General features: G+C 62.4%; 1 protein-coding gene across 6 annotated transcripts; it reads right to left on the bottom strand.

The window, feature by feature from the left end:
- Positions 1-283: 283 nt before the first annotated feature.
- Positions 284-15,506, bottom strand: SMARCA4 (SWI/SNF related, matrix associated, actin dependent regulator of chromatin, subfamily a, member 4). Of its 6 annotated transcripts, XM_057404280.1 has the most exons (34): positions 15,220-15,506; positions 14,984-15,116; positions 14,115-14,507; positions 13,781-13,879; positions 13,042-13,300; positions 12,544-12,670; positions 12,156-12,329; positions 11,667-11,840; positions 11,425-11,592; positions 11,125-11,175; positions 10,893-11,023; positions 10,315-10,372; positions 10,109-10,227; positions 9,863-10,013; positions 9,616-9,779; positions 9,465-9,531; positions 9,200-9,310; positions 8,000-8,242; positions 7,618-7,731; positions 7,415-7,522; positions 7,116-7,202; positions 6,744-6,790; positions 6,484-6,650; positions 5,559-5,722; positions 4,489-4,716; positions 3,926-4,018; positions 3,521-3,598; positions 2,753-2,971; positions 1,854-2,119; positions 1,646-1,754; positions 1,120-1,221; positions 892-1,024; positions 674-813; positions 284-371 (listed from the first exon to the last, which is right to left on the bottom strand). In XM_057404280.1, the coding sequence occupies exons 1-34, from the start codon at positions 15,439-15,441 to the stop codon at positions 339-341; spliced, it is 4,932 nt and encodes a 1,643-aa protein (XP_057260263.1). In that variant the 5' UTR covers positions 15,442-15,506; the 3' UTR covers positions 284-338. The 6 variants fall into 6 exon arrangements, with proteins under 6 accessions (XP_057260263.1, XP_057260264.1, XP_057260265.1 ...); XM_057404281.1 differs by lacking the exon at positions 3,926-4,018 and having other exon boundaries at positions 2,744-2,971; XM_057404282.1 differs by lacking the exon at positions 3,926-4,018 and having other exon boundaries at positions 1,646-1,751; positions 2,744-2,971.
- Positions 15,507-16,500: the final 994 nt, after the last annotated feature.

The raw sequence follows: 16,500 nt of genomic DNA, 5'->3' as shown, positions 1-16,500 counted from the left end.
ACAGACCCCCACTGAGCACCATAGAACCCCCATGGATCGCCCCCAAGCCCCATCAATTGCACTGATTTCCTCTTCGCTTCCTTTATTACTGTTCAAAATCCAGTGACAGCAACAGGCGCCGGCTGGGGGGGGCACCATGGGGGGGACACCATGGGGAGCACCATGGGGGGAGGGCACTCGGCTGTATAAATATGGAGGTTTTATACAGGGCGCAGCTGCGACCCCGGGGCTGGGAGGGCTCCCGGGGTGGGGGGGGGGGGATGTGGGGCTGGGGTGGAGACACAGGACATGGACGGCGCCAGGGCCTTGGAATGTGGGTCCGGGCTCCGCCGGGGGCCTTAGTCCTCGTCGGTGCCGCTGCCGGAGCGATCCTGCGGGAAGGGGGGGCTCAGCGATGGGGATGGGGGGGGAGGTTGTGGGGCAGGAGGAGGCAGGTGTGGGGCAGGAGGTGGTTGTTGGGCAGGAGGCTGTTGTTGGGCAGGACAAAGCGGTTGTGGGGCAGGAGGATATGTTTATGGGGCAGGAGGCGGTTGTGGGGCTGGATAATGTGGTTGTGGGGCAGGAGGAGGTGGTTAAGGGGCAGGAGGAGGCGGTTAAAGGGCAGGAGGAGGCGGTTGTGGGGCAGGAGGAGGAGGCGGTTGTGGGGCAGGAGGCGGTTGTGGGGCTCCTTTACCTCCTCCTGCTCCTCGTCGCTGTCGTCGTCGCTCACCACGGGCTTGGCGCGGGCGCTGCGGCTCGTGCGCCGCCGGCCTTTACCACGCTCCGGCGCCTTCTCCTTGCGGCCCAGCTTGATCTTCACCTTCACCGAGCGCGCTGCGGGCGCAGGGCGAGGATGAGGATGAGGATGGGGGGTAGGGGGGGGGCCTGGGGTGTCCCCATGGGGCCACTCACACTCGGACTCGGAGCCTTCCTCTTCGCCATCCTCCTCCTCATCGCTGTCGTCGCCGTCGCTCTCCTCCTCCTTCTCGATCTTCTGCCGCACGCTGGTGAACACCGACTGCAGCACGATGGAGTCCTCGTAGATCTGGGGGAGGAGGAAGGAGCCGGTGGGCATGGGACAGAGCCAGCGCGGCCGCGGTGGTGCCGGTGCCGGGCCCGGGTGCCCCAATCCCCCCTCACCAGTGAGCCCTCGAGGTTGAAGGTCTGCGCATTCTGGCACAGCAGCATCACGTCCTTCTCCAGGTCGTTGAGGCTCCGGTACTTGTGGTTGCGGATCCGCTCCTGCCAGAGGGGAAGGGGTCATGCTCCTGGCCAGCGCCAATGGGGGCAACCCAACCGCAATGGTTGCAACCCAATGGCAATGGGCACAACCCAACGCCAATGGGTGCAATCAAATGCCAACAGGCACAACCCAATGGCAATGGGCACAACCCAACCGCAACGGGCACAACCCAACCGCAACGGGCACAACCCAACATCAATGGGCACAATCAAATGCCAACAGGCACAACCCAATGCCAACGGGCACAACCCAACATCAATGGGCACAACCCAACCGCAACGGGCACAACCCAATGCCAACGGGTGCAACCCAACCACAGTGGGCACAACCGCACACCGTGGTTTGTCTGCACCCAACACAAGTCACCACGGCCGCATCCATTGGCACCCAGGACCGCTGGTGCCGGCGCAGTGCTGCCGTTACCTTGATCTTCTTGAAGTCCACAGGCTTGCGGATGAGCTCATAGTACTCGGGCAGCTCCTTGCGGGACGGCAGCTGGATGAAGACTTCACTGAGCTGCCGTCCACTGCTGCTGCAAAGAGACACCGCGTGGCACCGCCAGCACCGGCCCCACCGTGACGCCCCATGCCGGGCGCTGCCGCCATGACCGGGCCCATGCGGTGCCTCCTACCTGTCCTTGTACTTGATGACGGCATCCACGATCTTCTTCATCTTCTTGGTGAGGTTTGGGGGGTTTGGTGAGAGCTTCTCCGCTGGCGGCCGCCCACGCTTCTTCTGCTTCTTGCTCTCCTCGTCCTTGTCACGGCTGCGGGTGCTGGCGGTGCCGGCTGCAGCGGCGGCGCTGGAGCCCACGTCCGGGTCCCGCTTCCGCTTCCGGGAGGACTTCTTCTGGCGAACCTCCTCCTCGATCTCCTCCAGCGTCCCCTCCTCGATGGCCTGCGCGGGACGGGGCCGCTAGCGCGGGGCTGCCGCTGAGCCCCCCGGGCCCAACCGTGACGGCTGCGGTCCCTGCCCTGGGGGTGGCCATGAAGGTCCCTCGCGGGGGGGGGGGGTCATTATGGGATGGGGAGAAAGGAGCCGGCAACAAGAGGCTCCTGGAGCCACCATCACAACTCCCTGCTCCTGCTCAGGGCAGCCCCTGGTTATGGCAGAGCCCCGTCCCTGGTTATGGCCCAGCTCCATGCCTGGCTATAGCAGAGCCCCATGCCTGGCTATGGCACATCTTTGTGCCAGGCAACGGCACACAGCTCCATGCCTGGCTACGGTGCGGCTCCGTGCCTGGGCATGGCACAGCCCTGTGCCTGGCTGTGGCACACATCTCCATGCCTGGTGATGGCACAGCCCTGTGCCTGGGTATGGCATATATCTCTATGCCTGGCTATGGCACACATCTCCATGCCTGGCTATGGCACACATTTCCACGCCTGGCTATGGCCCAGCTCCGTGCCGCAGCACCACGGGCACAGTGTTTGCCAGGCTAGGTTTTGGTGAGGTCCCCGGCCCAGGGCGCTGGTCCCGGGGGCCGCAGCAGTGAGAAGCCATTGCAGAACGATGCTGTACCATGTATACCTTGAGCCACTGCTTCTCCGTCAGCGAGTCGCTGTAATCGACCTCCTTGCGGTGCCGCGAGCCGCGGCCAAACATCTTCTCCTCCTCCTCCTCGCAGGTCAAGCGCTCGACCTCGGCGTCATCCTTGATGATCCAGGAGGGAAGCTCGTCCTCCTCCATCAGCCGCGGTTTGCGCTTGGGGTTCCGGGCCTCCTCGCGCCGCCGGTCCAGGTCCATGCGCTGCAACGAGAGGGCTCTGCCCTTGGAGCGTCCCCGCGGTGCTGCAGGAGCCAAGGGGCACCCAGGGGATGCGGTGACACCGGGCTGGGGACGCCACCTGCAGCCAGGGGCGAGGGGCTGGGGGTGTTTTGATGGATGCGGTGGGAGGCGATGGCTCTGCTCCGCACCAGCTTCACCATTGGGCATGGCCACCCTGGCTAAGGCATTGCCCAACGGAGGCTCCACGTTGGGCTCTCTCCAAGCTTTTCCTCCTCGTTCCATGCTCCTCGTCCCACCAAGAGGGACAATTTTAGGTGGGAAACCGGCTTTTAGGCTGTGGTGCAGCCTCAGCTCCTCCTCCCCACAGTCCCTTCCTCCGGCTTCCCATCCCAGGAGCTCATCCCTTACCGGAGCCGGGATCCTCCTGGCTTGGGCCCTGCTCTCTGCTTTGGCTTTACCTGCTGCTTCCTGGCTCCCAGGCAGGGGATGCTCACAGAGAGGCTGCTCTGGCCGCTACCTGGGGGGGGGACCGCAGGCATCATCCCGCACCTCCACCTGCTCCACGCTCACCATGAAGAGGTCGAACTCCTCCTCGTGCCGGGCAATCATCTGGTTGACAGTCTCATCGTCAGGGACTTCATCTTCCTCCTGCCAGGGATGGAGACGGCGGCGGCTGAGGGCGAGCGCCGGCTCGGCCGCGGCATCGCTCGGAGCTCGGCCCCGGGGCAGCGCTAGCACCCGACGCGTGGGGCCATGGTTGGGGTGGGGGGGGCTGTGTGTGGTGTCTGCTGCGCCCTGCATTGATCTCTTATGGGGGGGGTGTTTCTCTTTCTGGGGCTGGGGGGGGTCTCAATTGGTCTCTCTACGTTCTCCGCGGTGCAAAGAGCACCGGCGGGAGCTGGCAACGTGCGGTGGCCGAGTCAGCAGCGAGGCCGAGGATTGAATGGGCGTGGAGACTGAGCAACCCCCTCTCACCTTTAGAGGTGGTTCCTCCAACTCAGCGGTCAGGCACAGGGTGGAGGCAGTGTGGGGGAAGCTGCCACTGCCGCTGCCCGCGCTGTATCTGCTCTGTGGATAAAAGGAGGACTTCAGTCTCCAGGGCTGTCAATCCGGCGCCTCTCACCGACGCGACACAGAAAAACCCCTTTGCTACTGCTAGGACCAGGCAGGGGGGCGTGAAAGGGCTCGGGTTGGAAGGGACCTTAAGGCTCAGCTTGTTCCAACCCTCACGCTGGAGCCGCCTGCTCCGAGCCCCGTGGTCCGACCTGGCCTCGAGCGCTGCCAGGGATGGGGCAGCCGCAGCTTCTCTGAGCCTGAGATCTATCGCTTCCTCGTGGAGTGGTTGGGGTTGGAAGGGACCGCAGAGCTCATCCGGTTCCAACCCCCGCCACGGGCAGGGACACCTTCCTCTAGAGCAGGCTGCTCCGGCCCTGTCCAACCCGGCCTGGAACGCAGCCACGGATGGAGGGGGCCGAGCTCTTCCTGCTCCTCCGGGACGCACCGAGCCGCGCGTTCAGGAGTCAATGGAGGCCCCTTACCTCGTCCTGCTCCTCGTGCTCCAGGATGGCCTGCAGGAAGGCTCTGCGCTCATGGCTCGAGGACTTCTGGTCGAACATCCCGGCCTGGATCACTTTCTGGTCCACGTTGAGCTTGTACTTGGCGGCGGCCAAGATCTTCTCCTCCACGCTGTTGACGGTGCAGAGGCGGAGGACGCGCACCTCGTTCTGCTGCCCGATGCGGTGCGCCCGGTCCTGGGCCTGCAGGTCCTGCCGGGTTACAAACACGGTGTCAGGCCTCGGGATCATCCCCAGGGATCCTCCGGAGCCGGGTGTCCGACGCCTCGGCGCGGGCAGGGAGCGGCAGCTGCCCCGGTTCTTGTGCAAGGACACGGTGGTGGTGGATGGGTGATGGATGCAGGGATGTGGCTGCGTCTTCATCCCTGGACTGGAGCCGCCAGCACCGGCTGCTGGTCACAGAGAGGGGCTGAGGCTTGAGAGCTCTTCAAGGAGCCGTTGTCTCCATTCACTTTGCTCCCTTTGGGTGGTTTCTGTTTGTTTGGTTGGGTTTTTTGGGGGTTGCTCGGTTGGTTTTGACCTGGTTTGGTTGGGTTGGGTTGGTTGGGTTTGGGTTGGATTTAGGTTGTTGGTTTTGGGTTGGTTTCAGGTCAGTTTGGTTGATTTTGGGTGCATTTGTCTCGTGTTGTTTTTGAGTTGGTTTGTTCGATGGTTTTGGGTTGGTTGTTGGTGGTGTTGGGTTGGTTGGTTGTGGTGGGTTGGTTGGTGGTGGGTTGGTTGGTGTTTGGCACTGGGTTGGTTGTTGGGTTGGCTGGTTGCTGGTTGGTGTTGGGTTCGTTGTTCGTTGGCACTGGGTTGGTTGGTGGTTGGTTGGTGGTGGGTTGGATGGTTGCTGGTGTTGGGTTGGTTCATTGTTAGTTGGTGTTGGGCTGGCTGGTGGTGTTGGGTTGGTTTGTTGGTGGAGGGTTGGTTGGTGGTTGGTTGTTGGCGTTGAGTTAGCTGTTGGTTGGTGGTAGTTGGTTGGTTGTTGGGTTGGTTGGTGGTGTTGGGTTGGTGGTTGTACATTGTAGGCTGTTGGTGAGCTGTGCCTGTACCTGGTGCGGGTTCCAGTCACTGTCGAAGATGATGACGGTGTCGGCCGACTGGAGGTTGAGGCCCAGGCCGCCGGCGCGAGTGCTCAGCAGGAAGATGAAGTACTCGGAGCCCGGCTCGTTGAATGTCTTCAGCAGCATCCCCCGGTCCTCAGCCTTCGTGGTCCCTGCAGCAGAGCGGGGGGGGTTAATCCTGCCCAGAGAGGAGCCAAGGAGTGCTTGGGAGAAGAGCTGGAGCTTGGGATGTGCCTGGCTTTAAGGGGGCAGCAGCAGGAGCTGGGGATCAGCCGGCCTTGAGGGCCTTCCCCATGTTGGGAATTGCTCCATGGTGGGACCAGAACATGGACTGGGAGGGGAAACCAGGGCTCACGGAGCCGCTCTGGTCTCATTCTGCACCTCAGCTCTGCAGTGGCTCAAAGCTGCTCCCAGGCTGGATCAGAAAAGAGCCAGCACCAAATCCATGGATTCAATATAGAGCCGGCACCAAATTAATGGATTCAATATAGAGCTGGGACCAAATCCATGGATTCATTAAGGAGTCAGCACCAAATCCATGGATTCATTAAGGAGTCAGCACCAAATCCAGGGATTCATTAAGGAGTCAGCACCAAATCCAGGGATTCATTAAGGAGTCAGCACCAAATCCAGGGATTCATTACAGAGCCAGCACCAAATCCAGGGATTCAATACAGACCCAGCACTACTTTCTGCTGGCAAAGAGGGCTCGGGGCTGTGCCAGCTCCGGCAGCCCCCCGGTACCAGATCTGGTTAAGGGAGGTTGGGTCCGTGCTCTCCTGGCGCCAAGCACCTTCCAGCTCATCCCCCAGTCCCCAAGTCCTTCCCGTATTGGCCCTCCCAGCGCGACGGGGGCCTCCTGGATGCCAGGACCCAGCCCCCCTGGGTGCCCTTTGCTCCCTTTGGCCCTCACCATCCAGCCGGAGGTACTTGAAGCCGCGGTAGGCGAAGTAATCTTCCATGATGGTCATGAGCGAGGTCATCTGGCAGAAGAGCAGCACCTTGTGGTTGGTGGCGCGGAGCTTGGGCAGGATCCGGTCGAGGAGCTCGAACTTGCCAGAGGCACGGTACAAATCCAGCCTGGAAGAGCAGGAGCGGAGGGAGATGAGGGCTCGGGAGCAGGAATCCCAATGGGGCTCCTCCCTGCGGCTCCCCCCCCACCACTGCACTCACCCCTGCACGATGCCTCCCGTGAAGCCCAAGTGCTCCGAGAAGGATTCCTGCAAGTGGGAAGAGGAATGGGGTCAGGAACTGGCCACGCAGCCAAAGGAACCCAATGGAAGGGGCCCGGGAGAGAACCAGGCAGGGAGCCCGCTCCTGGATCGCCTCCGGAAGCACCAAGGCTGTTCCCAAGGAGCTCATCCTGATGGGATACATCCCATTGGTGTCGTGAAGCCTGGCACATGGAGGGCAACACTTCGCCTATGCCATGACCACAGGAGCTCTTGGGTTGATCCCAGCTGGGTTGGTCCCAGTTGGGTTGGTCTCCCATTGGGTTTATCCCTGTTGGGTTGATGCCCATATAGCAGACCCCTATAGCATTACCTCGATGTGCTGGAACATGTAGGGGTGGTTGCAGATCTTCCGCAGCTGCATGATGGTGTTCATGAGGGTTTTGGTGCCTCCTTTACCCTGTGCCAAGGAAATGGACAATCAGACATCCCCGTTTCCTGAGGAGCATTCCGGAAGCGCTCAGCCGGAATTCCCACTTGGCTTTGAAACCCTTGTCCCTATCAAAGCGGAGTTTGGTGCTGCAGGGACGAGCAGCAGGAGCCGGAGCAGCCCCCCCTCACCCCGGCGGCATTCCCACCCATCCCGAAACAGGGAGACTTCCGTATCCCGACCTTCTTGTCCTTCTCAGAGCCGTCGGTGAGGAGCACGCCCTTGGCCTGCATGTGCCGGTAGAGGACGCGCTGCAGCGCTGACATATCACACTTGATCACATATTCCACCTGCAGGCAACCAGGGAGCAATGAATCCCCCCGGCACGGCCCTGGCTCATCCCGGAGCCCCGCACGCATCCCATGGGATAGGGAGGAGCCGTCACCTTCTCGGGCAGCTGCGCTTCAACCTCCTTCTTGAGGCGGCGCAGCAGGAAGGGCCTCAGCACCTTGTGCAGGCGCCGGATGATCAGGATCGTTTCCTCCTCGTTCAGGTCCACCTGCGGCAGCGGGAGAGGAGTCCTCACCAAAGGGATGCTCTTCCCATGGGATCCCCGGGATCCGGGGACACCAGAAGCGATTGCCCCACCTCCCGTTTGCTCCCTGCAGGCCCACCCCAACCCCAGGATGCTTCCCCTTAAGGTGGGTGCTGCAGTGAGGCAGAGGAGCCCAGAGGCTGCGAGACCCTCACCGCAACCTCCTGTGGCCACGAGCCCCTCACCGCAGCCTCATGGCTGCAAGCCCACCACCGCAGCCTCGCGGCCGTACCTTCTCGCCCGTCATGGCGAAGGGGGCGTTGAACCACTGCTCGAAGGTGCTGCAGCTCTTGAAGATGGTTGGCAGGAGGAAGTTGAGGAGCGCCCAGAGCTCCGGGAGCTTGTTCTGCAGCGGCGTCCCGGTGAGCAGCAGGCGCCGCGGGGCCACGTAGTGGGTGTTGAGCACCTGCGTGAGCTTGCAGTGGTGGTTCTTCATGCGGTGGCCCTCGTCCACGATCATGTACTTCCACCGGATCTACCACAGAACCATGGAATAGCCAGGGTTGGAGAGGGCCTTAACGTCATCCAGCTCCAACCCCACTGCCATGGGAAGGGACACCTCACACTGAACCATGGCACCCAAGGCTTTGTCCAACCTGGCCTTGAACACTGCCAGGGATTGAGCATTCACAGCTTCCCTGGGGAACCCATTCCAGTGCCTCAGCACCCTCACAGGAAAGAATTCCTTCCTTATACCCAATCTAAACTTCCCCTGTTTCAGTTTGAACCCGTTACCCCTTGTCCTGTCACTGCAGTCCCTAATGAAGAGTCCCTCCCCAGCATCCCTATAGCCCCCTGCTGATACTGGAAGCTGCTCTGAGCTCTCCCCGCAGCCTTCTCTTCCCCAGCCCCAACTTCCTCAGCCTGTCTCCATACAGGAGCTGCTCCAGCCCCTGAGCATCCTCGTGGCCTCCTCTGGACTTGTTCCAACGGCTCCACGTCCTTTTTATGTTGAGGACACCAGAACTGCACCCAGTGCTCCAGGTGAGCTCTCACAAGGGCAGAGCAGAGGGGCAGGATCACCCCCTTGGCCCTGCTGCCCACACTCCTTTGGATGCAGCCCAGAATACGGCTGCTTTCTGGGCTGTGAGCGCACATCCATGGGGAGCAGCAGGGGGGTGAGGACCGGAGGGATACCCTGAGCCAGGAGCAGGGAGGACACCAGCACCAGCACCTTCCATGGCCCAAGGCAAGAACTGAGCTGGGGTTTTGGTGCGTGGCTCTTCATGGTGTCCCCAACCCAGGGGACACCCCGGTGTTCATCTTCACCCCGTGGTGTTGGGACAAGGCAGAGCCCCCCCAGCGTTCAGGGACCAACTCAGAAGGGTTCTACCGAGTGCTCCTCACCCCATGGATTGATTAAAGGGGAGGGAAAAGCAATAGAATGGGAGAATCCCAAGAGAAAGATGACTTGAAGGGGGGGGGGGCCCACCTTGGCCAGGATGTGCTTGTCCTTGATGATGTACTCGTAGGTGGTGAGCAGGACGTTGAACTTCCCGCTGCGGAGCTGCGGCACGAAGGCGCGTCTCGCTGCTGGCGAGCCCTGCAGAGGTGATTCCCAATGGGAATGGGAAGGACAAGCATGGATTCAGGGCCGGGAAGCATCCCAGATCCCATGGGATGAAGGACGTGAGGACCGGAAGGAGGAAAAGGTGAAGCTGAAGGAGCCCAGGAGCGAACCCAGCGCCAGCACTTGCCTTGTACGAGACCTTGACCACAGAAGGAGCCCACTTGTCGAACTCGTAGGCCCAATTGGACAGAGTTCTGGGGGAAAAACCAAAAGATTCGGTCAAAGGGGCGCCGGTGCCGCGGTCCCAAGGCCTGGCTGAGCAAGAACACGGTGCTTACGAGAGCGGGACGATGATGAGGAAGGGCCCGTTGATGCGCTTGTGCTCCATGAGGTACGTGATGAGGGCGATGGTCTGGATGGTCTTGCCCAGCCCCATCTCATCGGCCAGGATGCCGTTCAGGTTGTTGTTGTACAGGGACACCAACCACTCCAGCCCCTTGATCTATGGGGAAAACAGGGATTGAAGGGTGGGAAGGAGCCGGCTGCAGGCCCAGGAGGAGCCCGTTGGGTGCCTCCCGTCCCCACCTGGTACTGCTTGAGGACCCCGTTGACCATGAGCGTGGATTGCTTGTCTACCCGCTCGGTGACAGCATGGGCCACAGCATAGTAGGACTGCAGGCCCCGGGCCAGTGCCTGCGACACCCCGTACTCATCGTCCACGTCCTGCTTGGCATTCCTGCCCAGGAGAAAAGGGGATGAGCAATGGGATCCCTGTGGAATGAAGCTCCCGGGGAGCCCCCCCATGGGTCCTGCCGACGGGGAAGGACTCACTCAATGATGTGCCTGGCGTCCACCTCGGAGACGTCGTCGCTGTCGGGGTCGGGGATCTTCTTCTTCTCCTCCACGGGCAGCGCGGGCTGGGTGGGCTGGGGCTGCTCCTCCTCCTCCTCCTGCCAGGACACAACCCCCGGATGGCCGCTCAGCACCATCCCCTCCGCGCCGCCATCCCTTGGGATGCGCCAGGGGCTGCTCCTCACCTCCTCCTCCTCTTCGGAGCCGCTCTCCTCGCTGTCGGAGCGCGGGGCCACCTCGTACCTGGGTCAATGCAGGCAGGGCCGGGTCAGTGCAGCGGGACCAACCCCTCCAGTTCTCATCAGCACTATCCAGTCCCCCATAAAACACCGGTTTAACCCCCCTTAACTTCCATGCATTCTTTAGGGAATGCAGCCAGAGCCACCCGTCACCCTCCTAACAAGCTTTTCCCATTGGTGATGGGGTCTTTCCCCATGCCTATAGGGATGCTGGGGATGGACTCTTCATTAGGGACTGTCGTGACAGGACAAAGGGTAACGGGTTCAAACTTAAACAAGGGAAGTTCAAATTAGGTATAAGAAGGAAATTCTTTCCTGTTAGGGTGGTGAGGCACTGGAATGGGTTGCCCAGGGAGATTGTGAACGCTCCATCCCTGGCAGTGCTCAAGGCCAGGCTGGACAGAGCCTTGGGTGCCACAGTTCAGTGTGAGGTGTGGGGGTTGGACGTGGATGATGTTAAGGTCCTCTCCAACCCTGGCTATTCCATCCCACTCCCAGCACCATTCCCATTGGAGGGCACCTACCCAGGGTTCATCTCCAGCCATGCCTCCAGCTGCCCGGCCTTGGGCGCATCGGTGCCAGTCAGGATCTTCCCGCTCTCCACGTGGATCACTTTGACTGGGAGGTCGCTCATTTGGCTCGTCTCATCCAGCGGCTGCGGGGGCAAAGCGGGAGCACGGCGGGAGCCGAGCTTGGGCTCCACGGGTCCCCGTGGATCCGCACCAGGCTCGGGCACGGAGCCGGCTCTGGCCTCACCTCCCCATCCGGGCCGATGGCCGGCGGCTGCCCCTCCGCGTTCTCTGCCTTCTGCAGGAGGAAGAGGAGGGTTGTGAGCGATGGCATAAAGAGGAACCAACCCCCTCCATGCTCTGTGCCAAACCCACCTGGAGCAATGGCACCAAAGAGGAGTCAACCTCCTGCATGCTCTGTGCCAAACCCACCTTGAGCGATGGCACCAAAGCAGGAGCCAACCCCCTGCACGCTCTGTGCCAAACCCACCTGGAGCAATGGCACCAAAAAGGAGTCAACCTCCTGCATGCTCTGTGCCAAACCCACCTTCTTCTTCTTCTTTTTCTTCTTCTCCTTGGCCACCTGGGCCGCCTTGTGCTGCCGCACCAGCTCTGTCAGGTTAGCCACGTACTCGTCCGTCTGCTGCAGCAGGTAGGCCAGGCGCTTGTCCTTCTTCTGGTCGATGAGCTTGCGGTAGCCTTCCTCATCCTCAGCCTGCGGGGAGAGGATTCTGAGCCCCCCCCCCAGCACCCCAACATCCCCCCCAAGGGCACCCCAAACCCCGCTACCATCAGGCGCCGCATCCGCTCCTTCTCGATGCGCTCGTTCTCCTTCTTCTGCTCGCGCTCGGTGTTGGCGTGGTACGTGGCCACCGCCTTGGTCAGCTTCTGGATCTTCCCGCTCACCGAGCGGTGGTATTCCTTGAAGTCCTTGGCGTGCTGCAGGATGCTGTTGAGGTATTCCTGCAGGGAACGGGAGCACCGGGACCAGCCGTGAGCACAGAGCAAGCACCATGAACACAGAGCCCGAACCATGGGCACAGAGCTTGAACCATGGGAACAGGGCCTGAACCATGGAAACAGAGCCTGAACCATGGGCACAGAGCCCGAATCAGGAGCCCAGAGCCCAAACCAGGAGCCCAACCCAGGAGCCCAGAGCCCAACCCAGGAGCCCAGAGCCAGAACCAGGAGCCCAGAGCCAGAACCAGGAGCCCAGACCCGGAACCAGGAGCCCAGACCCGGAACCAGGAGCCCAGAGCCCCAACCAGGAGCCCAAACCTGGTGCTTCTGGCGTCGCTTTCGCTCCTGCTCGATCTTCTGCTGCTTCTCCAGCTTCTCAGTGATGCGGGCCTCGCGCAGGGACTGCCGCTTGCTCCTCTTGTAGGCCTTAGCGTTGAGCGCCGTCTCCAGTGCCGTGTCCCGCCGCATGCACACCACCACCTCCTGCCGCAGCTGCGGAGCACCCCCGGGGGTGAAGCCATGGGGCTCATGGCACCGTGTCCCCCCATCCCCGGGGGTGAAGCCATGGGGCTCATGGCACCGTGTCCCCCCATCCCCGGGGGTGAAGCCATGGGGCTCATGGCACCGTGTCCCCCCATCCCCGGGGGTGAAGCCATGGGGCTCATGGCACTGTGTTCCCCCCTCCCCGGGGGCAGCAGGGCCTTACCTGGCGCTGGAAGTTGAGCAGCCGCAGTGCCTTGAGCTCGATGGTGGCCTTGGTGCGCAGGTCGCCGGCCAGCGAGCCCGGCAGGTTCTCCAGCTCCTGGATGCGGTGGGCGATGCGGGCCTGGAGCCTGCAGGGCCACAGGCAGGGGCTGAGGGCTCGGCCAGCTCCATGGAGCCCGCATTGCCTTTGGGTACCAGCCCCTCACTGAGCCTGAGACCAGATCCAACCCTCGGAGCTGAGCAATGGAGGGGGCCCACCCTGAACCTCCTGACCCACCAGGACGGCCTCCCCTGCTCAGCACCTTTGGCTCCTCTCTCCATCACCACCCCAAAGCCCTCCTTTGGTACCACTAAAGGGAAGATCCTGCCTCCTGCAAGGCACTGCTCCCCCTTCTTGCAGAGAGCAGGACCAAACCCCCCAACCCAAAGACCAGAGCATCCCAACAAATCGGGATTGGGATTGGGATGCTCCTAGCAGGGGATCCCCCCCAGCACCCACCGGTACTCGCGCTCCTGCAGGATCTCCACCGGGTCCAGCCCGCGGGGCTTCTGGATGGGGGTGATGCGGTTCTGCTTCTGGTGCAGCTGCACCATGGGTGCGGGCTGCGCCGGCTGCCCCGGCGACTGCGTCTGCGGCGGCATCACCGGCGAGGCAGCTGGCGGCACTGCCGGCGGCGCAGGTGAGGGCCGCCCCGTGGGCTGCGGCGGGATCAGCTTCTGTGGGGCGCTGCTGGGGGCCGCCGCGTTGGCCAGGGGCCCTGTGGGGACACGGGGATGCAGTGGGATGGACACAGGAACGATGGGGGACACACATGGGGCACGCAGGGGACACACAGGGTATACACAGGGAACATGCAGGGTACATGCGTGGGACACACAGGGGACATGTGTGGGACACACAAGGGACACGCAGGGGACACAGGGAACACACGTGGGATGCACGTGAGTCATGCATGGGACGCGCATGGGACACAGATACACGGAACATGCATGGAACATGCATGGAACACGCACGGAACACGCAGGGGACTTGCATGGGAGCGCACATGGGGCTTCTTCAAGCTCCATGGGGAGAGCACACAGCCCAAGCTGGTTCTCCCGTGCTCAGCCACCATTCCCAGCAGGATCACCTGGGAATCCCCCCTCACGGCTCAGGCTCTGCCCCCAGCCCCTTGCTTCCTTTGCCCCCACTGCTGCAGCCCCCAATGGGCTCTGGTCGCCCAGGTCCAGGGCCTCACCTTCTGGCCAGGGCTTGGGGGGGCCCCCGGGTGGCTGCCCCGGCATCCCGGGGGGAACTCCTGAGGGTCCAGGCGGGGGCATGTTGGGCCCCCCCATACCTGGCAACAGAGAAAAGCTGGGTTAGGCTCAAACAGAACCAGGTTGGAGATAGGGAAGTGCTTCCCTGTGAGGGATGGGGTTGACAGAGAAGGTTTGGATGCCCCATCCCTGGCAGTGGCCAAGGCCGGGCTGGAGAGACCTACTCCATGCGAGGGGTCCCTGCCCACAGCAATGGGTCCGAACGGGATGGAGCTCCCCATCCCACCCCATTGGTGCCTCCGTGCCCGCACTCACCATGAGGTCTGCTGTAGTTTGGAGGTGTTGGTCCCGCTCCAGGCCCTTGCACCTGGCCCTGCACCGGCCCCGTGCCGGCCACGGCGGGCGGAGGGAGCGTGGCCATGGGCTGCTGCAGGCCGGGCACAGGGCGCTTGCCCTGCACGGCCATCTGGAGGTGCTCAGGCAGCGGCTGCCCCCGCGCCAGCATCTTGTAGGCCATGATCTGAGCGCGGAGCTGATGGAGCTGGTTCTGGTTGAAGGGGGTCGGGCCCCGGCTCTGCTGCCCCCCACCCAGAGCCTGTGGGTCAGCTCCGTCCAGCGGTCCCGAGGCCATGGCGGCACCCGAGGAGGGGCCGTTGGCCGGCACCGGGCTGGAAGCGTGCTCGGAGCCACCGAGCGGGGAAGGGTACCCTGGAAAAGAGGGAGCTCAGAGCTGGGAATGGGAGCAGTGGGGCAGGGGAAGGAGGAAATGACACACACACACCCCCCCCCCCCCGCCCATGGTGGAGCCGGGGCCTGGGAAGCTCTGGAGGGCTTTATCCAACCCAAAGCCATGGATCTGGAAAGGATGGGCCTGAGCGAAGAAACTGCTGGAGCCCTTCTCATGCAGAGGGAAAACAACCCCCAAAATCATGGATTGGAGAATGGATGTGTGCAGGAATCCTCCTGCTCATGCATGGAGGGAATGAACGCCCCAAATCCTTGAGGGAACACTGTGTCCTCCTCCACAACCTCAGCACAGACTGTGCCATGCAGAGGGGCAGTCAAGCCTTGATGCCATTCCCTGCATGTCTCCCTATCCCATGGGATACGTGTGAGGAACAGATGGAAGCAACCCCCCCGGAAGAGGCTGCAGAGCTCCATCCCCTTAGTTTGCAGACACCAACCTTGGGAATGCTGGTCCATGGGGCTGGGGGGAGGCCCCATCCCTGCGTGCGCGCCCGGCCGCAGCCCCATCCCCTTCATCTGCCCATAGCGAGGGTCCTCGCTCAGCCCCTTCTCGTGCAGGGGGTCCATGGGCTGGAGAGGGGGGACGACAAAAAACACCCCCAGGATCAGAGCCCCGTCATTCCCAGCTCTCCTAGGAGCATCCCTCAGGGATGGATCCCGGCACTGGCCTCACCTTATGGAGCTGGTGCAGGTTGTCCTGAGCGTAGCCAGCGGGGCCCTGCGGCGGCAGTGGGTGCCCGGCCGAGGGGGGGCCAGGGCTGGGTCCCATCATGCTGTGAGCGGAGCCCGGCGAGGGCCCGGGGCTGGGCCCCAGCATGGCCCCGGGGGAGGGACCTGGCCCCGGGGAGGGCCCCGGCCGCGGCGTCCCACCCATGGGGGGGTCCGGAGTGGACATGGTCAGGGCCGGGGTAACGGAGCCGTCAGTGCCGGGATAACAGAGCCGTCACCGATGGGATAACGGAGCCGTTACCTATGGGATAATGGAGTCGTCAGTGCAGGGGTAATGGAGCTCTCACCCATGGGATAACGGAGCCGTAACCTATGGGATAACGGAGACGTCAGTGCAGGGGTAATGGAGCTCTCACGGATGGGATAACGGAGCCGTCACAGATGGGATAATAATGCTGTCAGTGCCGGGATAACGGAGCCATCACCACCAGTTCCCCCCTCAACCCAAGCTCCGCTCTCCTGCTCGGGTTTATCCCTATTCCCAAGCACCCTCCTTGCCACGGGAGGAACGCCGGGATCCTGGCACCCACCTATCCCAGGATGTTGCCTCCAGAGATCCCGTCCTGAGGTCGGGGGGGCTCAGTCCCAGCACCTGTGTCCTGGAGAGGAAGATTTCCAGGGTCAGGAGCAGCCCCAGAAACAGAACCTGCACCCCGGGAGCCTCCTTCCTCATCCTGATCCTTCCCATCCCGCTCCTTCCTCATCCTGATCTTTCCCTACCCTGATCCTTCCCTGTTTCTGATCCATCCCCACCTTGATTCTTCCCATCCTGCACCTTCCCTGTTCCTGATCCATCTCATCCTGACCCTTCCCCATCCTGATCTTTCCCTATCCTGATCCCTCCCCATCTTGATCCTTCCTCCTCCTGATCCCTTCCCATCCTGATCCTTCCTCATCCCACTCCTTCCTTCCCCGTCATGTTCTTTCTCTATCCTTATTTTTCCCCACCGCATGGATTTGAAGCCGCACAAATCCATCCCTCCCCCTGGGCCTCCTTCCCACTTGCATCCTGGAAAACAAGGATAATCCTTGGGAACGAGCTCATTCCCATCCCCGGCAGCAGGTAAAGCCCCCTGGTACCCGGGATGAATGCCTCACCAGCCCCCCGCTCACCGGGAATGCCGGGACCCCTCCTCTGCGGCACCGGGAAACGCATCCCGGGAATGCCGCGGGGGGATGCTGTTCCCAAACCCAGGAGTTTCCTCATTAATAGAATGGAGGGGGG

The sequence above is a fragment of the Pezoporus wallicus genome, unplaced genomic scaffold, assembly GCF_028554395.1.
Source record: "Pezoporus wallicus isolate ANWC-B61680 ecotype Strahan unplaced genomic scaffold, APGP_CSIRO_Pwel_v1 contig_12673, whole genome shotgun sequence".
Classification (NCBI taxonomy): domain Eukaryota; kingdom Metazoa; phylum Chordata; class Aves; order Psittaciformes; family Psittacidae; genus Pezoporus; species Pezoporus wallicus.
Note: the sequence above shows the minus strand (reverse complement) of the source record. Positions and strands in the feature narration are given on the sequence as shown.